General features: G+C 37.7%; 1 protein-coding gene and 1 pseudogene across 11 annotated transcripts in view; both read left to right on the forward strand.

Annotated features, from left to right (window-relative positions):
- The window catches only part of RALGAPB (Ral GTPase activating protein non-catalytic subunit beta), an 85,711-nt gene that overhangs the window by 32,907 nt on the left and 31,521 nt on the right, over positions 1–21,283 (forward strand). For 4 of the 11 annotated variants that reach the window (XM_036009821.1, XM_028524574.2, XM_036009826.1 and 1 more), the window contains 11 exons: positions 1,152–1,187; positions 2,384–2,585; positions 5,405–5,572; positions 6,062–6,176; positions 6,555–6,702; positions 7,847–7,911; positions 9,092–9,221; positions 10,471–10,479; positions 11,145–11,278; positions 15,930–16,112; positions 17,025–17,176. In XM_036009821.1, coding sequence (XP_035865714.1) covers positions 1,152–1,187; positions 2,384–2,585; positions 5,405–5,572; positions 6,062–6,176; positions 6,555–6,702; positions 7,847–7,911; positions 9,092–9,221; positions 10,471–10,479; positions 11,145–11,278; positions 15,930–16,112; positions 17,025–17,176 — 1,342 coding nt within the window. The remainder of the gene's footprint in view (positions 1–1,151; positions 1,188–2,383; positions 2,586–5,404; positions 5,573–6,061; positions 6,177–6,554; positions 6,703–7,846; positions 7,912–9,091; positions 9,222–10,470; positions 10,480–11,144; positions 11,279–15,929; positions 16,113–17,024; positions 17,177–21,283) is intronic. The other 7 variants (XM_028524577.2, XM_028524576.2, XM_028524575.2 and 4 more) reach the window with 6 other exon arrangements.
- LOC118496837 lies at positions 11,285–14,538 on the forward strand (annotated as a pseudogene).

Genomic DNA, 21,283 nt, shown 5'->3' on the forward strand with positions numbered 1-21,283 from the left:
ACTATAAAGACATTTTCAGGAATATAATTTGAGATTGCATGGTTCAGTTTAGGGATTCCCTTATTTATTTTGTTCAAATTCAGATACTTTATATTCTACCATTTCCATATTTTATTTACAAGTTCGAATTGTAGTGTTTACTTATGGATAAGTAAATGTACTTAGGATGACTAATTGACAATTTAAAAACAGTTTTTGGCTTTTATATTTTCTTATATTCATATGCTTTATATTTTGAGTTTTCTGAATCATTTATGTTTATATTTTCTAGAATAAGTCATATTTTTACTTTTTTCGAGATGCATTTCTTACTGTGTATCTTCTGGGTATCGAGAGCTGTTGACACTAAAATCCCTCAGTTCTGAATGGTTCAACTTGCTACCTTCTTGGTGGGCTTACTTAAAGGGAACTTACAGATCTTCCTGCTCTATAGGGATTTTGTAACAGCTTTGCTCACCCTTTTGTGCCAAAAGATAGAAGTCAGATTCAAATTGTGTCGGCAACAAATTCTTTTAACTCTTAACATTTTTCTTGGTTGGGAAAGGATAGAAGTTTCTCTTTCCCTGCCTTATATTCAGAGATGAGGAAGGCTGTTACATTACCTGGGGAGATAGGAGGTGTCCAGATAGTTAAATGGGTTAGAGTACTGTTGGATGCCACTCTTAAGATCTTGGGGGTGGTGGGAAGTTTGGGAATACTAACACTGTTAGTCTGTTTTCTAAGTACTGGCTGTCATCAAGGAATTCTGCCATGCAGTTCACCTCAAAACTTAAAATGTCTGCTTCTGTGAACTGCTTAGCTTTAGATTTACTTGACAGTACACTGTGCTTTGTAAAAGTAACATTGAGCTGGGAAGGGTTAATGAACTAAAATTTTAATGCACGTTATGGGCAGTTCAAAACCTCAATTCTTTTGTAGTTGTGTAATTTTCTTTGTTCATTTCTTTTGCATGATACAAAAATTATAATTTTGGATCTGAATGCACAATTTCCTATGTTTTTGGACTAGCTTGTGGTATCATAAAGCTTTTAATCTAACTTTTAAAAAGCTAAAAAGCTTCTTAACTTATTGTAAAGTTTCACCATCTTTAAAGTATTTTATAATTACTGCTGTCCTTTGATTTGTTTCCATTTATTTCTATTATCTTGCAGCATCTTTTATCCAAATTCTTCTTTCTTATAAATCTTGTAAGTAGGAACCAGAAGCTTCCTCTTATTGCAGTCATGTTTTTATTTTTTTCATAATTCCATTAAAAAATTTGATTGTCATTGTCTCTTGTAGTTTTTGCACTTGGGAAGAAAAATACTTTTCTGTGTTTTGAATGGGGAAGATTGTTGGCAAAAGCAAATTAATCTGCCTGAATCAGTCCCATTATTTCTGTACACTAGTCTGGTCATGTCATGAATTTCAGGATTTTGCACTAACTGTGTTTTGGCTCTTTTTTTTTTAAGCTTTAAGCTTATTTTTATACAGATTTAATGTTTGATTTGTATGCATTCTGCATGTAGTGTTTTTTAAATGTATTATTGCTGGATAGCTTATTCAGGACTAAAATGGCTCATGGGAAGTTGCATAAAGATTTATATTTGACTCTGCATTCTGTTAAATCTATTACAAAATAAATATTTTGTGTAGAGTGATAAAAGATTTCAAAGTGATTTTTTAACACACTCTGAAATCTTTTGTTAAAAATAATAGCAACTTTCGAAGGGCTTCTGTTTCAGTGACAACAAATGACCACGATGCTCTTACCAATACAATTTTCTGATTTATCAACCTCAAGTTAGCTGCTGTCTGTGGTTGTTAAAGTTCATTTTCATTTTGCTTGGTTGAGCAATTCTTTGGTGTGTGTTTGGAGTTGGGTGGGTGGTGGGAATGCTCTCTTTTCCTTCCTACGCATTACTTTTCCTACTTTGCACTCTCCCTAAAGTATAAAAACTAGCATGGGATTGCCCATTCAGAAGTGATGTTCATCTGGGGTAATGTGGAAATTGCAGTGGCTCTTTTTCTTAATGTTTAAGTATCATTCTACAGGGGAAGTTAAAAACAGAATGAATAATAGAAAAGCCACATTCGTTATATATCTGTATGTGATTACAGATATATACAAATGTATTCTGCTGATCAAAAATTCAGTTGGAAAATACTCCTTGTGGAATTTGTTAAACTAATAGTACCACTGTAAATTAATTGTTAACCATTTTCCAAGAAGATTTCAGAGAGCCCTTTAAAAAAAGTAAAATATAGTTGCTAAACAAAAGAATTATTGGATTCCATTCAAGTAGCTATTTAATGACACCAACAGTTGATCTTTGTGTCCAGGGTCCCATGAGCCTATCTGCATATTGACAAATATAATAAAACCCTCCTTTTCTCTCCCCAGCCATTACAACACAAGCTAGCATGGAGTTTCGACGGAAAGGGTCACAAATGTCCACAGACACCATGGTTTCCAATCCTATGTTTGATGCAAGTGAATTTCCTGATAACTATGAAGCAGGAAGAGCTGAGGCTTGTGGGACACTATGTAGGATTTTTTGTAGCAAGAAGACTGGAGAAGAGATTCTACCAGCTTATTTATCCAGGTCTTAGAATTTTTTGTTTTGTTTATTTTTTCATTTATATAGTTTGCATAGTGAAACTGTATCATAACATGGTTTAGTAGGCTGAATTGATAAGTAAGTGTTGGTTTGAAATACCTGCAAATGTCTGTGAGTAACTGAAATTTTGCTTGAATTCTTCCATTTTACTTGCCTTACTAGATTTGTAAAGATCCTTAAGATGCTTTTTATTTTAGAGGTATTATTTATTGTTTTATTTGACTTAATAATGGAGAGATTTGGAAGGAATATACTAATTTTTAAATAAATTTTTAGCACAGTATTAGATATCATAGATGGTCCATAAATGTTAATGTAAATCCTGTCTCTAAGGAGCTTATTTTCTGGAGTGAGCAAAGCCATGTACAAAATTAACAATGATCCAGTAGTAATAGGAAGTTGGTAGGAGAGAAGAACAAATAAAGTGCTGTGGGCATTCAGAGGAAGAAGCAGCATACACTTACTGTGGGGGTTCAGGAAAGAGTTACAGAGGATCGAATGACTGTGCTGGACTTACAAAGGATGGGTAGTATATAGCAAGTTGGGTAGGGTCATCTTACCCAAATTTGTGACTTCACCTGATCTTTGTGAATGCCTCTGCCATCCATTTAGTTAGGGGCTCATGCCAGCAACTAGAAGTCATTTTACACTCCACTTCTCTCCGTCTCTATCTTTAATTGGTCAGCCAACCCCTCCCTTTCTGCTACTTAACCCTCTTTTTAATCTGTCCACTTTGTCCCCACTGTGACACTTTAGGCCTTTCACTTTTTTCTGAAATTAACTTGTAGTGGCTTCCTGTTTTTGTTGCCCTTCTCAACTAACCATTCACACAGCTGCTGAAGTCATGTTAATATCATCAAGAGCATTCTGGCGTCTTTGTACCTGCTAGGTTCTCAGGAGAGAAGGTTAGACTGACTATTAGAGGAAACAGTGCAAAAGCATATAGATATGAAATAGAATGGCACATTCTGGGAACTAATCAGGGGTATCTTAATAGGCTCTTGGTTTAATAGGCTCAGGTAATAGAAAACCTTCTCAATATGACTCAAGCAAAAGGAAATCGGTTATGAAAAACTAATCCTATTTAGTACATTCTAAGGTCTGGATATGTTGTGGGGCTTCATGAAGGGTGGGAACCAGGGTCTAGAAAGTGGTTAAGGTCCAGGGTGGGTTTTCTTCCTTTCTGGTTTTTCTGTCTTCATGGGGTTCCAGAACTGCTTCTTTGTTATTTGCAGATCATTTTCTTATATTGTAGTATTCGAGGTTCTCAGTTTTCATAGCCTTCATCTAGGTGACCAACAAGGCCAATCAGCATATCTGCATCTCAGTTTCACATTCCTGAAAAAGAGAATCTGATTAATCAGGTGTTGGTAGACCATAGAGGTATCTGGTCTAGTCAGCTATGGCTGTGAGGGAGGGTCACATGGAATGCTTGCACCCTTTGTGTGTGTAGGGGGGTGGTACAGGAGGGAGAATACTAGTTGGGGAGACACCACAAATGGTTATCAGTAGCAGTAGGGTAGAAGGCTATGACCATGAGCTTTCTGTCTGGTCCATAAGGCTGGGTGGGCGGTAGTACGACCAACCAAAAAAGCAGATTTGTGAGGGGGCCAATGATAGGCTTAGTTTTGAACCTATTCAACTTGAGTGCCTTTGGGATATTTATCAACAAGTATTTATGCCAGACACTGTACACAGGGAGTACTGGAATACATTAGTAGACATTTCTTGCCCTCAGGTATCCAAAACGCTTTTGGCTAATAGGTCTGGAGCTTAGGTGAGAGGTATCTGGTAGAGGCTGCTTTGGTTATGTTCAGTGGTTTAAGTATTGTTTAAAACCAGGCTAGTGGAAGATACAGGTTAGAGAATTGAGCTTGGCAGCCTAAGGAACACCAACATTAGGAAGCAGGTGGAGTAAGAGGATCTATTAAAGGAAATAGCTGTAGAAGTCAGAAGAATGAGAGAAGAAGAGAGTAATCACATTTGAATGCTTTAAAAAAGGCAGAGTAAGGTAAGACTTAGACATATCTTCTGGAGTTAGCAATTGAGAACATTTGGTTATTTGCTAACATGGTTTTAGTTTAGTTCTAAGGAGAAAAGATGGATTGAAATGTGCTGAGCAATGCCCAGGAGGAGGGGAAGTTGTTGCAGAAGAGTTTTGCAGAGAAGGAAAAAGTGCCTTATAGTAGTAGAAGAATATACTAGTATAATTGCTCTTGAATGATAGAAAATTGAGTGCTTAGTTGCTTGTGGGTTTGAGGAACAGGTTAAAAGTAAGGTATACTCAATGTAAGGTATACCTTAGGTATATTCTTATAGAGTCTTACGTAGAGTGATCTTCATAGCGGGATAAATGCAGGGTTGAATGAGGTTTCTTTCTTTCATTGTCTCCCCCAAAATTATGGATCATAGGGAAAAAGACAACACTTTTTTCTTTCAGGATTTGTGCAATGCTGCAAAATTTTACTGACATGGAATTCAGTCCAGTAATCCCCCCAGTTTATTGATAATTACTGCAGTTATTTGCCTTGTTTTGTTTTGGGTGCTTCATTTGTAGGCACCTATAAATTTGAGTTGCAAGGTTTAAAACTTCAAGAAGGTGTAATAGACATGAATCTTTATTTTCTTTAGGAAAGATAATTTGGTTCTTAGTATATTTGATTCTGAGTTGTGTTAACTTGAGTAATAGCTTTTCAAGGTTAGAAATAAAGAGTGGAAATAGACTTTCAGATGAATATGTAGAAATATTAATATATATGGAAACAATTGACCAGCAGCTTAAAATTTTTTTCTTGCTTTCCTAGATTTTACATGCTTTTAATTCAAGGTTTGCAGATAAATGATTATGTGTGCCATCCTGTCTTGGCCAGCGTTATTCTAAACTCCCCTCCTTTGTTCTGCTGTGACTTGAAAGGGATTGATGTTGTGGTTCCTTACTTTATTTCAGCTCTTGAAACCATTTTGCCTGACAGGTAAGCTGTCATTCTATATTAGCATATCATTTGTTGAGTTTGGCCTCGTCTGTTTTGGTGGTTCCTCCCCAGTTTTCCAGTTTTTCCTCTTCAGTTGCCTTTATAGCCCAAGGGGACTCAGGGCATGTTAAATGAGTATAGAATACCCAGACCCTGAGCTCCTCCAGTTCTCATTTGTCTATGGGTGTGTTGAATCTTTTTTGGCCTGGTTGGGAAGGGCAAGAGCAACCTCAACCTAGAGGACGTAATTTTGCAGAGTAGGACTTAACGTTTAAAATCAGTCAATCAAATTCTAGTTTTATTCTATAACAGCAGTTTAACATAGACACACACTACAGAATATAAATTCAGTGGAAAGCAGTTAACTGCATTCTTTATGAGACTAAACCTAGTGCTTATATTGTGAAAAATTGGCATAATGTATATTTGGCAATAGCTATAAAAACATACTTTAGTTTGGAAATACTAATAGCTAATTTTTTTTGGCAGAGAACTCTCCAAATTCAAAAGCTATGTAAATCCAACAGAATTGAGAAGATCTTCCATTAATATCCTACTTTCTTTGTTGCCCCTCCCTCATCACTTTGGCACAGTCAAATCTGAGGTAATGTTTTATTAAAATTTTTTATAATCTATATCCTGTTTTGCATGCTATTTCAAATTATTGTCTTTTAAAAATGGAATAGGAGCTTTTAAAAACATTTTAGAAAGTGTTTCAAGTGAATCAACAAAATTGATTGCTATGGAAATTTCTGCTGTCTGTCAGCCAGCGTGCCTGGCTTACCATTTCAAGTGGCGATAGGCTAGTGACATCTGATAATATATATTGTTGAGTTAGTGACAGACTTAGCACAGTCTAATATTGATTAGATTGAGAGCCTTGCTTGTCAGACTGATCTGCTCTTTTCCCACTGTATCAGTTCTTACATGGTCATAGTGTACCACAGCAATCAATGTTAAATATTCTTTGTTTCTTCCATAGGTGGTTCTGGAAGGAAAGTTTAGTAATGATGACAGCTCTTCTTATGATAAACCAGTAACTTTTTTGTCCCTGAAGTTGAGACTTGTGAATATACTAATAGGTGCCTTGCAAACGGAAACGGACCCCAACAACACTCAAATGATACTAGGTTTGTGTTCATACATTTTAGATATATTTTCTTTGTAAGTGAAAACCCAGATATTTTTTTATCTCAGCCATGCTAAGGAGGCAGGGGTCAGTGTGGCATTTATTCTTCAGCAAGTCTCATTGCAGAAATTGGAACACCCTCACAAAGTAGTCAGATAAGAGCAGAGGGCAGTGCTAACTGCATGTCATGCTGAGTGTCTTTAGTATTGAGAGAGAAGAAACCAAGAGTAAGGAAGACTTCATAGGCGGGAGTAGACGTTAAATTGGATATTGTAGAACAGGATTTGAGGAGTTTTTTCATTGCAGGAGAGGAAGTGATGGATAAAGAATTGGCAGTGTCAATAGTGGTTGGAATGGCTGCTCAGGAGGGATAGTGTGTTATGCAGTGAGAAGGTGGAATAAACAGGGAAGGGTAAATCCTTTCGTTTTGGAAAGGAGTTGAAGGAACAGAGGTTAAATCTTGATATGAGAATGCCTCCAAATTATAGTATTTTAAGTTATTCAAATATCACTTGAAATCATATAATTTCTGTGGTTGATAGATGATCTAGTTTTGCTTTATCCTGTTTGGGAGCATTCCTTCATACATTCCAAGGAAGGATCAATCAATTGGCAGTCTTGCCATAGATTGGCAAAGCTGTGTCTTTCTTGTCTTTTTCCATTGTGGACAAGAGTACTTTCCCACTGCGATGAGAAGCAGTGTGGTAGGCTCACCATCGTATTTCTGTTACAACCTTTCTGGGGCTTCGAGTTCCTTGATAATAAATACAAGTGGTCTTCAGGATATGCAGGCATGGGCAAGCCCTAAAATTGAGATATTAATGGTTGGTCTTTCATACCAGTTATAAAATATCTGATAACAATCATGTTTTTGTATAAAGCAAAGTTTGACTTTCAAATTTATTTTATGAGACCAATCAAATTTATTTTAGAAAAATGTGGTTTTAAAACTTTGGGGGCAGACCTGAATTAGGTTTTTTTTTTAAAAGGATCTTTTCTGATCAGTTGACAGATTTATTGGTGATTTTATGACAGTTTCAGGAACACTCAGCTAAAATCATATCTCTGCTATTAATTGAGTTACTTCAGGCATTTTAGTATTCTTGTCATGTATTTAAATAAAGTGCATTTTTTTGCTGTTGCAGGAGCGATGTTAAATATTGTTCAAGATTCAGCACTTTTAGAAGCCATTGGTTGCCAAATGGAGATGGTAAGTCATGTACCATATGTAATCTGTCAGAGATCAACTTCTGATTTTAAGTAAATTTTATTCCAAAATGTCTGTCCTCATGATTTTTAAAGGCATTTATTTTTAAATCCAGCTTATTGATGTAGGCTGTTTCTATTTTAAAATATTGGGTGTTTTGAGGCTCTTTACCTTTCAGTGCCTCATCAAGAATACATCAGGTTTCTGAGAGAGATTGCATGAAAGAAAGTCCATCTAAATACAGTCTTTATTCCTGGACAGTATCTACTTCAAGCACCCACTTTTGTGTTGGTAAACTGACTTGAAGAGTCTGGGAAAAGCCCCCTATTCCATCCCTAGTGGATCTAATGCTGGCTGTTAGCAAACTTCAGTTTACTTTTTTTCATCTCTTCAGCTTTTTCTAGGCTCTCTAGATCAAAGTTGGAAAGTCCCCCAAAGCACCAATGCTCCTAAATCAAAAAAGCTTCCCAGAGACTCCCAGTGCCCCCTGCCTCTGTCTCCAAGATATGTGATTCCTGTATTTGGAGTAGAGGCAGGGGAGTAGATAAATTAATGGAATACAATGGGGTGGTGGGTGGAGCATGGGTGCCCAAATTACTTTTAAGGAGATTATATTCATGTTCCAGTAGGTGGCTGATAATAATCAACTGATCTGGATGTAATGAATTGTACTTACATGGGAAAAAATGAGGGAAATTTTTAACAGATACCTTTGTTAACTCCTATGTAAATACATAGGAGTTAATAGTTATACTAATCATAGTATTTTATTGTTTGTGTTTTATGATATAACTACATTTGAGAGTTACTGTTACTTTATTTGTGTTTTGTTTTGTTAAGATTGCATTCCTGTTCTGAAGTTTTGCTCGGGAGGCACTAAGGTGTTTTTTTAAGGACCCAGAGTTACTAGCTAGTGAAGATAGAAAAGGTCCTTGGCTGGCCCTTTGTAAACAGCAGCAAAGAAGACCCTGAAATAGGCGCCTGTAATCGTCTGAACCTTCATAACCCCTTAGTAGACGGTTTTGTGCAAAAACACTACAGCAGTTTTTATCCGTGTATCAGTTTGTGCTATTTAGTGGTCACATTACATTTTATCAACACGGCTTTTAATGATTGACCTCTGTTTATACTAGTGCACTATGGATGTAGCCCTCAAATATTTGATTCATTTTTATTTGACTAGGGTGGTGGAGAAAATAACTTGAAGAGTCATAGTCGCACTAATAGTGGTATTAGTTCAGCAAGTGGTGGAAGCACAGAACCCACAACTCCTGATAGTGAAAGACCTGCTCAAGCTCTCCTAAGAGATTATGGTAAGCCATGTTTGTTTTTTTGACATCCAAAGTTTATAGAATAACTTCTAATGCTCAGATACAAATAAGCAAAACATTTTTAACACAATTTTAATGACCATGATTTTTTAAATGTATTTAGATAGAATAGAGAGGCTATTAGTGTAAAAGAGTAAGAAAGTGAAAATAAATCTTACAAGCAACTTTTAGTAGTTAGATTCTAGGTAGTTTTAGGTTTTATACATGATTATAATGGGTGGTTAGGAAACATTTCTGGATTCTGTACCAGGTTCTGGTAATAGAGTCAAATAGGATGTGGACTTTGCCTCACAATTTAATGGCAGAGCCAGCCAGTACATCAGTTACTGCAGTGTGGTAAGGATGGGTGGTGGGAAACACATGGGACAGAAACCCAGAGCAGAATATCTTTGTGCTTAAAACCTATGTACCTCTCTATATATCTGGTTAGATTTTCAGTCACACATTTTAAGTAAGAGTAAGGAAACATTAGCCAGAAGAACATCCTATTAAATAATGTCCTTTATCCTGGGCAGTTAATTACTTTATAGTTCTCTCAGCTTGTGGGTGCCTTTATGTTGTTATATACAAATAATAGCATGGAGTGTCTAACCTTTTGGTGTCTCTGGTCCACACTGGAAGAAGAGTTGTCTTGGGCCACATATTAAGTACATAAACACTAACAAAAACCAAAAATCTCATAATGTTTTAAGCGGGTTTATGGTTTTATGTTGGGCCGCATTCATAGCCATTCTGGACTACATGTTGCATGCAAACCGCAGGTTGGATACCCCTGGTTGAATCTGTGAGTGTTAATCCAACTAGATTAGAGTGAAATTTAGATCCTTAGATGTGTGTTTAAATTTTTAATCATAAGTATCCTTGAGCATGTCATATGCATAAGGTCATTATATGGATATTCAACACATTTAAATATTGCATTTATAAAGCTATTTGAATTGTCTTATTATATTCATGGGTTTAGGTATAGTTAGGTGAAATTTTGTTTATTTTTCGGGCTTTCTAAAACACTTTTAAACTAAAGAAATTTTTGCATTATATTGTATGTGTTCTAATATAAGTGTTTGAAGTGATAATTGTTTGTTTGAGCATTTTGAACTGGTGTTAGTGAGCTCTGCTTTTAATGTCGTAAAGTATTTTTTACTAAGAAGTCCAGATTTGTGTTAGTGTTGCATGAATGTCTCTTTAATGATCATTCCTTTTTCTGTTGTCACTGCCCTCTTTCTGATAGGACCGACAGGTATAATGTCCCTAAAGCTTCCTTTATAAATTTCATTTAATTTGTCCTTATGTATTATTAGCTAAATAGTTATTACTTTTAAATATAGAATTGGAGGCCAAATAAAAGCACAATGACATGGTTATTTAATTTTTTTAGAAATATTAAAGTAGTTTTGAAGAGTTAAATGTTAAAATGTGTTTAAAAAGCAATGCATGTGACTTTTGATGGTTTAACTCCTGAAAATAATTTCAACAGATGCTTTAGGATAATTCCCAGCATCTGAGGAGATTTGAATTCTTTCCTCCATATAAAATGCCAAGGAAATAATTGATAGAATTTCATTGTTTTGGTGAAAATGTAACTCTCTGAGTTAATTTAGAAATTTTAAAATTTACATTGTTACAAGAATGGCACTGAATTGCCAAATCCCAGTGGATGTCTATATGAAAGTTCCTGAGCTGGGAGTTAGCAGCCGCTCTGGTCCAGTGTGTGTGCTCTGTGCACTGTTGTTCAGTCAGGCTTGATGCTCAGGCCAGTGGGGCGGGGAGCAGAGCGCTGTGTGGGTGCCCGCCGTGCTCACTGTGGCTGCTGTGGTCTGTGCCTGGTGGAATGCTGTGCTTCTCGTTACTAATGCTTAGTTGTTTTCCCTCCCTGTGGGATGTGGCATTGGGGTTATATCCTAGCTCTTAATACAGATTCAGCTGCTGGGCTACTGATTCGCAGCATTCATCTCGTCACCCAAAGACTCAACTCCCAGTGGCGGCCAGACATGAGCATATCACTGGCAGCTCTAGAGCTCCTCTCTGGCCTGGCAAAGGTGAGAATGACAGTTCTTTAATTTCAGCCCAGCAGCCTTGGACTACTGCTCTGTTTTCTGTACCTCCTGACCTCTTGGTGTGGACTTCACAGTACTGGTTTATACTCAAATGTAGTTTATATTAAAGTGTGCAAAAGTGAGCCTCCAAATGAAATTTTACAAATGAACTTCACTTTTTCTGACTTTGTGTTTTTTCATAATATTTTAAATTTTCAGCATGACCTTTTGTGCCATTATGGGATCATCTAATTTTAATAAACAAATACAGATTTGGTAAAGGAAGAGTGACTATCCTAAAATAGGCCATTTGGGACTATCTGACTCTTCCATCTTCTGTTATCAGAGATAAGTAAAATTGACTGTACTTTTAAATTATTTTCACGGCTATTATTCCATTTTGTGGAACTTTAGAACTGTGTGGCCATTTGCACTTCTCTAAGTATTTTTCTTATTGAGGCGGAACTTACATAACGTAAAATTAACTATTTTAAAGTGAATAATTCAGTGGTTATTAGTACATTTACAGTGTTGTGCAGCCATAACGTCTGTCGAGTTTCAAAACATTTTCATCGCCCCAAAAAGAGAATCCATACCCATCAAGCAGTTGCTTTCTGGTCTCCCCTTTCCACGAGCCCTGATGACCACCAGTCTGCATTTTGTCTCTTTGGATTTACCTATTCTGGACACTTCATGTAAATTAAGTCATCTAATATATGGCCTATTGTGCCTGGCTTCTTTCACTTAACATGCTTTTAAGGTTCATTTGTGTTATAGACTATGTCAGAATTTCATTTTCTTTATGGCTGAATAATATTCTATTGTATTTATACCAATTTGTCTATTCATTTGTTGATGCACATTTGAACTGTTGTGAATAGTGCTGCTATAAGCATGTGTCTACCTTCATTTGTTTGAATACCAATTTTCAGTTCCGTTGGGTATATCATCACTGGTAGTTGAATTGCTGGCTTACATGATAATTCTGTATGTAACTTTTGAGCAGCTGTCAAACTGTTTTCCACATTTCCTAAATTACTTTATATTCCCACCAGTGATGTATAAGGGTTTCAGTTTCTCTACATCCTCACTATCATTTAAATGTTTTCTTACATATGAAACAGGCAGGATTAATACCTGGTGTTGTGAAGATCAAATCCTATGAAATGAAATAAAATATGTAAAGCACTTTGTGAACAAAAAGGCGATACACACACATGAGGTTGTACTGCCTGTGATGATAGAGTTCAAGCCCTTGTTTTATAGTTGTGAGAACAGGTGAACAGAGGCTGTGACTTACCAAAGTCCTAAGGGATAAAATGGGCTAGAAACATAAGATGGTCTTTTTTTTAACTGATTGATAGTTAGAGAGAGAGAGAGAGAGAGAGAGAGACATCAATTTGTTGTTCCACGTATTTATGAATTCATTATTGGTTCTTGTATGTGCCCTGACCAAGGATTGAACCCGCAACCTTGGTGTATCAGGATGACACTCTAACTGGCCAGGGCCCTAAGATGATCATACCACCACTTAGAGATTACCTCAAAGATTCTCAGGGGTAGGTGTAATGGCCATAGTTTTTTGAGGGGTAGTTACTGATGCAGAAAGTAAGGATAGCCTTTTATAAGACTTACAGGATCACACTGCTTTGAAGACAAGGTACTGTTTCCTGTGATATTCAGACAGTCTCCATTAGCAAGGAATAATTGGCTCTAGGTGGAGTGCTGCTCTGGGCCTGCCTAACAAATCACACAGTGTGACACTACCTGATTTGTCATAAAGCTACAGTAATCAAAACAGTCTGGTATTGCAGTAGGGTTGGACAGCTTGATCACCGGAATATTATAGGGAGTCCAGAAATAGATGCACATATACATGAACATCTGATTTTTGACAAAGGTGCAGTGTTAATTCAAAGGAGAAAGGATAGTCTTTTCAATAAACAGTGCTGGGACAATCAGATATTCGTGTGTGTGTGTAAAAAAGAACTTTGATTCATACCTTGTACTATGTACAAAAATTAACTCAAAATGGATTGTAACCCTAAATGTAAAACCTAAGCTGTAAAACTTCTAGAATGGAAGAAAGTCTTTATTTATATGAAGATTTGGTTATACAAGGATTTCTTAAGCCATAGAAGAACAACTATTACATTTAACTTAACCAAAATTAATAAACTACTGGTTTTCAAAAAATGGACCATGAGATAAGTCACAGCTTGGCAGAAACTCTTTATAAACTATATCCAGATTATATAAAGAACTGTCAAAACTCAGTCCTTCTGGTAGTGCACAGTAACAATATGGTGGTACAAATTTCCAAAAGAGGAAATTAGTCATTGATGACATTTTCAGAGTTAAACTGAGGGAGTTCTTCTCACTCAGAGGCTTGCTGAAGACAGCTAGCTACTCTGGAGTTGAGGTTCAGCTTATATCAACCAGAATAGAAATCATTACCTTGGCCTCCAGGATATAGAATGTTCTTGGTGAGAAGAACCAGCAGAACCAAGAATTGACTGATGTAGTTTAGAAGTTTTGAAAAGGTAGCCACAAGAGGTCTGTGTGCCATTGCGAAGACAGAATCTCTGCATTACAAACTTCCAGGAGAGCCTGCTGTGGGGTACTGCAGTTCATCATGGAGAGTGGGGCCAGGACCTACAAGGTCATAGGGTCAGGGAAACTCCAAGGGCAGAGGGTTGGATCCATTAAGTTTGTGGATGGTCTGATGATCTACAGTGGGAACCCTGTTAACTATATCAATACCACTGTGTGCTATGTGCTGCTCAGGTAGGGTGTGCTGGGCATCAAAGTGAAGATCATGCTGTCCTGGGACCCAAGTGGTTTAAGACTGGCTCTAAGAAGCCCTTTTCTGACCACCTGAGCGCTGTGGCCCCTAAAGAGAAAATGCTGTCCACTATCTCTATCTGAGGACATAAGGTTAGGAAGCCAGAGCTGCCTGCCATGCTCTAGCCAGTGTCTACTACATAACAGGGTCTTCTTGGTAGCTGGATCTGGATAGTCTGCTTGTTGCTTTGTCAAGACCTTTAATGAAATCTTTTAGAAAGGTGAAACAGTCCTGGCTAGTGTGGCTTGGTTAGTTGGCACATTGTCCCATGCACTGAAAGGTTTCGGTTTGATTTCTGGTCAGGGCACATACCTGCACTGTGGGTTTGGTCTCTAGTCGGGGCACGTGCAGGAGTTAACCAATCTGTGTTTCTCTCTCACATTGTTGTTCCTCTCTCCCCACCTCCCCTCTCTCCCTTCCCCCTTTTCCCTCCTTCCCATTCTTCCCCCCTCCCCCTCCCTCCCTCCCTCCCTCCCCCCCTTCTCTCTCTCTAAAACCAATGAATGTAAACTTGGGCAAGGATTTTTAAAAAGGACAAAACAATAATAACAACAAAAATCCTCATTAATACAACAAACAGCCCAATTAAAAAATGGGGAAAAGATTTGAACACTTTACCAAAGAAAACATACAGATAACAAATAAGCACATGAAAAGATGTTCCATATTACTAGTTATTAGGGAAATACAATTAAAACCACAATGAGTTACCGCGCCTCTAAAATTGAAGAGACCATACCAGATGTTGGTGAAAATGTGAAGGAAGTGGAACTCCCACACACTGTTGAAGGGAATGTTGTATGGTACAACCATTTTAGAAAACAGCTTGGCAGTTCCTGAAAAAGTTAAGCATACATCTCTCATATAACCCAATCACTCTACTACCAGGAGATGAGAGAACATATAGCCATACAAAGACTTGTACACTACTGTTCATAGCAACCTTATTTGTAATACCCAGGATCTAGAAGCAACCCCGATGTCCTTTAACAGGTGACTGATAAGTTGTGTTATAGCCATACAGTGGAATACTACTCGACAATAAAAAGGGATGAACATTGAACATTGGATGCACACAAAAAAGTGGATAAATCTCATATAATTATGCTAAGTAAAAAAAGCAACCCCTCCCCCCAAAAAGAGTATGATATTGTTTGATTGTATTTATATAAAACTGTAGACAATGCAAATTAGCCTATAGTGACGGCAGATCAGCAGTAACCTAGGGAGGGGAGGAAACAGATTGTGAGGAAGGATTAGAAGCTACATGAGGAGATTTTTGGGGTGATAGATATATCCACTATCTTGATTGTGGTGATAGCTTACAGGTGTGTACTTATGCCAAAATTGACCAAATTGTATACTTTAAATATGTGTAGTTTACTGTATGTTAATTATACCTCTGAATTGCTACACAGAACTGAGTAGCCCCTAGAGCATCACTGTGGGGTTTGGTTTAGGGGGCTTAAAAAATGTGCATTTGTTCTATTGCCAGCTATTCTTTTGTTTTTGTTTTCTTGCCAGCTGTTCTTTTGATCTCTGGCAATGATAAGTAGGTGCATCCCAAGAGTTTAGGTTTTAGGGAATGAAAAAGTATGCTAAAGTGAAATACTATTTTAGGGTTTCAAAGTGCCTTCTTTTTATATATATAATACCTCTGAAATATTCTGATTTTTTATATAAGTAATGTTTTATAAACAAGATTTCCTGTGGTGTATCACATTCTCAGAAAAGCTGGACCTCAGTGCAGATGCTTTAAAATGGGTATAATGGTTCCTGGCTAACTGTTCTCCATACGAATATGTCCAGGTGAAGGTGATGGTTGATTTAGGAGACCGAAAGCGTGCCATCAGTTCCGTGTGCAGCTACATCGTGTACCAGTGTAGTCGGCCAGCTCCTTTTCACTCCCGGGATCTGCACTCCATGATAGTGGCAGCTTTTCAGTGTCTCTGTGTCTGGCTGATAGAGCATCCTGATATGCTTGATGAAAAGGTTAGTTTACACACTAAATAGAAACAAAACATATGGTGGGAAAATGTCTTTTAAAAGATATTATTAAAAAGAGAATATCTAAATTTAAATACTGTGTTGCATACTTTAAACTGAATGCACTTGTTATATTTCAGTAGAACACTTGTCCTTTTGAGCACAACTCAGAAACTGTTGTGCTTATATTTGGTTGTGAATTAACCCATTACCAAACCAAGAAGGGCAGTTGATAGCCAGACAGAGCAAGGCTAGTTTGTCAAGGTTGCTTATATCTAAAATTTCACTTCATGCATGTGTTTTTCTGCTTTTGTGGAGGCACAGATGTCTAGGCTGCTTTCTCTGCCATTGTTCCATGTAACACTTTTCTTATGGGGAGGCAGACAGTTACAGTGAATTCACAGTGTAAATAAAAGACATGCCAGGTTTATTGGATATTTCTTTAGAGCTTTTTAATAGTTTTAAAAAAAATTCTGTTGATTAACTCTTAGTCATTTTCATAATGGCTTCTAAAGTTACGATACCAAAAATTAATTAAAACTGTCAGTTATTGATGATCTTCCCTTTGGGTAATCTGACATGTTTTAAACCATCCAGGTTTAATAGGTTACTGTTATATCTCTTTCATTTAGGCTTTCATGATTTATGTGTAGTCCATGGTAATTTTATAATAACTATGACTAATAAAGTTGACTTGAATTTATTACTTATTACTCAGCTCTCTGAACACTCACATTTATTTCTTTAAAGAGAAATTGGGGGGGTATTATATTATTATGAAATTAATGTATACTATTAAACAAAATGAGAAACTGGCAGCACCACCAAAACATAGCCACTATTAACTTTTGATGTACTTCCTTGTCTTCTTATAAGATAGGTGTGTTATAAAAACTGATCCTCCTTTTCTGCTTCTAGGACTGTCTTAAGGAAGTACTGGAGATTGTGGAATTGGGTATTTCAGGAAGTAAGTCCAAAAGCAGTGAGCAAGAGGTCAAGTACAAAGGAGATAAGGAGCCAAACCCTGCTTCTATGAGGGTAAAGGATGCTGCTGAAGCCACCCTAACATGGTATGAAAGTGACTGCAGGGGAATGTGCCTAGAAATCAGTTGGGGTTAGCTGTGATTCCTGTTTTATCTCCTGCCCAGTTTTTCAGCAGTAAGTGATACAGCCGCTTTAGAATACTTTTTCTACAGAGATAAACTGGAAAAGAAATTTTTTTTTCCCTAGAATGGGAGGAATGGCAAACGTTTTTTTTTAAAGAGTATTTTTTTTAAGATTTTATTTATTTACTTTTAGAAAGGGAAGGGAGGGGGAGAGAGAGAGAGAAAGAGAGAAACATCAATGTGCGGTTGCTAGGGGCCGTGGCCTGCAACCCAGGCATGGTGCCCTGACTGGGAATTGAACCTGCGATGCTTTGGTTCGCAGCCCGAGCTCAATCCATTGAGCTAATGGCAGCCAGGGCTTGTTTTCTTTTTTTTTAAGACAAAAGGAAACCAGGAACTTGGGCTGAGAGTTTGGGTCCTTGTTTTCCTATGTTGATTGATGTTAATTCAAGTTATACTGTCTTCAGATTGGAAAGGATCTGGGAGAGCCTCATTCCATGGACCTCCTGACTTGATTGATGACTGCATCCAGAGACAGGATCTGAGTCACACTGTTAGGTCTCTTGCTTCTAGCTCAGTGGTGTCTGTGTTCTCTGCTGCACCATTTATATTATATATTAAAGATTCAGTCAGCCAAGATTTAGGAACTTCCTCTATGAACTTATAATAGGATCACAAAGATAATTAGATTCACCACCCTCAGAGAGCTTCTTGTCTACTAGGGAAGATAAGATAGGAACACAAGTAGCTATGATATTGGGTGGAAAATAAATGCTTCAAGAGAAAGAAGTACAAATAAAATGCTGGGAAGTTGGAAGGATGAAATGAATACTTCCACATAAGGGAACATTGAAGTAAGATTCCTAGGGAAAATTACATTGGACCTAACTTTTACAGGATGAATAAAGTTTGAGCTATAAGCCAGACTCCAGATTGATGAAGCCAGCAAAGGAAGATTCATGTTTAAGTACTTTGGTACTGAAGGAGTGGAGTCAGATTGGTACCTTGAAAAAGTGGCAGAAAGAGTTGAGAGAGTTGGTGTGGCTGGTAAACGGCAAGAGTAGGAGGAGGGGAGGAAGGCAGTGTAGGCACATTTATGGATGTAAGGAAGAGGTAAGTGGAAAAGATTAGGTAGAATCAGTAAATATGGAAAGATGAATCTTATCACGGTGAATGTATATGAAGACCCAGAAAAATATAAAAAGGAGAGGTGTCAGGTCAGCCTAGCTAGGTTGGATCATCTTGGTCTTAGTAAAGTGGTAGGCAAGACTGCTTGAAGATTTGTACATAAATCAGCCCCTAACTAAATCTCAGAATCTTTTATGTGTTCAGTGGTCTGTTGATAACTTGGGATATATACAGTAAAGTTGGATTTATTTCTGTTTCTCATGGGCTGGGGTCATTCATCAGTTTTAGAAGTGTGCTGGCTTTAGTTTAGCCCTGCTCACTGTGCTAATACTGGTTCTCAGTGATTTTGTGGAGGTTTGGCTAAGAGCTAGAAAATCAGAAAAATGTGAATGAGTACTAGAAATAATAAAAGTTCAGAGAAGAGTCCACATGTGGGCTGGGGTGGATTTAAAACATTATAAAGGGCCCTGGCTGGGTAGCTCAGCTGGTTAGAGCATCACTGAGATACACTAAGGTTGCAGGTTCAATATCTAGTCAGGGCTCATGCAAGAATCAACCAATGAATGCATAAATAAGTGGAACAACAAATTGATCTCTCTCTCCCCTCCTCCTACCCCTTCCCTCACTCTAAAAAAAACCCCAATAAGTAAGTTTTAAAAAAAGCTTAAAAGCATTATAAAGGAAGAGATCCCTGGGATGCTTTCCCCCAGCCCAGCCAGTAGTTATGTAGGTCGCTCATCTGTCTTGTCTGTGCTGGCAACTTTACCAAAGGTGTCTCCAATTTCCAGTCTTGAAGGGTGCCTTGAATAGTACTGTCATCATGAAATATGTCCACAACCGAGTTTCTCTGTTCCTTCATAATTACAGCTTTATGTCAGTATCACTGCTGTTTTCCAGTTATGCAGACACAGTTTTGGCTTTTTTTTTTTTTTTTGAAGTTTATGTCATTCTCCTTTTAAAGCCAGTGACTGAGTTCTACTGACTTAACTTTTGAAAATGTTTCCTCCACCTCCTCTAACCTCAGGTAGCATCCTGGCCGAGATCCTTCTCACAATTTGCCTGATTTCCCTGTTCTCAGTTTCTTGCCCTTCCTGTTCATCTTGCGCCGTATTGCTGAACTGATTACCCTTAGGCACTATTTTTGTTCTGCTGCTTGAGTGATTGAAAACTGAATAGATCTGTTTCCTGCCATGTTCTGTGAAATCTGTGGTCTGGTTTTCAAGGACCTCCTTATTCTGTCCCCACTTGAATTGTCTGATCTTTCCCAGCACATCTGTTCGGCCATAGTTGGGCCTAGCAAGCCACTTGTGGGTTGTGAACTGGGCATACTCATACCTGTTTGTATATTACCCCGGGTTTTAGGACTTCCCTCTTCTCTTAACCACATACTCTGGTGTTCAGTGCTCACATCAAATTTAGCTACCTTTGTGGGACCTTTTTTGATTATTCTGCTTCTGCATGATGACTCTTTCCGTACCTGTCTGCTTGTTCAGTCTGAGCCTACCACATAGCATGAATTCTACAGTATGTTGTCATGATCAAGCCTGGTTATGTTTGATACATGCCAGTGGTCTTCCCAACCTGGATAGAGGCCATGTTTATTCTTCGCACCCCTCACAGTGCTGGGCACACAGTAGACAATAATGGAACGTAGATTGCCTGGTTGGGTTTTCCCGTTAGCTTACTAATATCAATTCAGAATTAGGACTCCGAAATCATGTCAGTAGCCCCTCTGCTTGAGTCACTTTTTCTTCTTTTTTTTTTAAGTATATTTTATTGATTATGCTATTACAGTCGTCCCATTTTTTACCTTCCCTTTGTTCCCCTCCACCCTGTATCCTCCCTCCCACCAACATTCTCCCCACCCCACCCTTAGTTCATGCCCTTGGGTCATACATCTAAGTTCTTTGGCTTCTCCATTTCCTATTCTATTCTTAACCTCCCCCTGTCTATTTTGTACCTACCATTTATGCTTCTTATTCCCTGTACCTTTTCCCACGTTCTCCCCCTTCCCCTTTCCCATTGTGATCACCATTTCTGTGATTCTGGTCCTGTTTTGCTTGTTTGCTTAAGATTGTTTTTGTTTTAGGTTCAGTTACTGCTAGTTTCAAGTTTGTTGTCATTTTGCTGTTCATAGTTTTGATCATCTTTTTCTTAGATAAGTCCCTTTAACAGTTCATATAATAAGGGCTTGATGATGATGAACTTGACCTTATCTGGGAGGCCTTTATCTGCCCTTCTATTCTAAATGATAACTTTGCTGGTGAGTAATCTTGGATGTAGGTCCTTGCCTTTCATGACTGTGAATACTTCTTTCCAGCCCCTTGTCTGCAAGGTTTCTTTTGAGAAATCGCCTGATAGTCTTATGGGAACTCCTTTGTAGGTAGGTAATGGTTTCCTTTTCTCTTTCTGCTTTTAAGATTCTCTCCTCATTTTTAACCTTGGATAATGTATTTATGATGTGCCTTGGTGTGTGCTTCCTTGGGTGAAACTTTGGGACTCTCTGAGTTTCCTGGACTTCCTGGAAGTGTATTTCCTTTGCCAGATTGGGGAAGTTCTTCATTATTTTTTCAAATAAGTTTTCAATTTCTTGGTCTTCCTCTTCTCCTTCTGGCATCCCTATGATTCAGATGTTGGAATGTTTAAAGTTGTCCCAGAGGTTCCTAAACCCCTCCTCCTTTTTTTGAATTCTTGTTTCTTCATTCTGTTCTGGTTGAATGTTTATTTCTTCCTTCTGGTCCAAATCATTGATTTGAGTGCTGATTTCCTTCCTTTTACTGTTGGTTCCCTGTTTATTTTGCTTTATTTCACTTTGTATAGCTTTCACTTTTTTCTCTATTTTGCAACTATACTCAACCATTTCTGTGAGCATCTTGATTGCCAGTGTTTTGAATTCTTTGCATCTGATAGGTCCCTAAGTATTCGCCAGGGTGGGGCAACCCG

This window comes from Phyllostomus discolor, chromosome 9 (assembly GCF_004126475.2).
Source record: "Phyllostomus discolor isolate MPI-MPIP mPhyDis1 chromosome 9, mPhyDis1.pri.v3, whole genome shotgun sequence".
NCBI classification, from domain to species: domain Eukaryota; kingdom Metazoa; phylum Chordata; class Mammalia; order Chiroptera; family Phyllostomidae; genus Phyllostomus; species Phyllostomus discolor.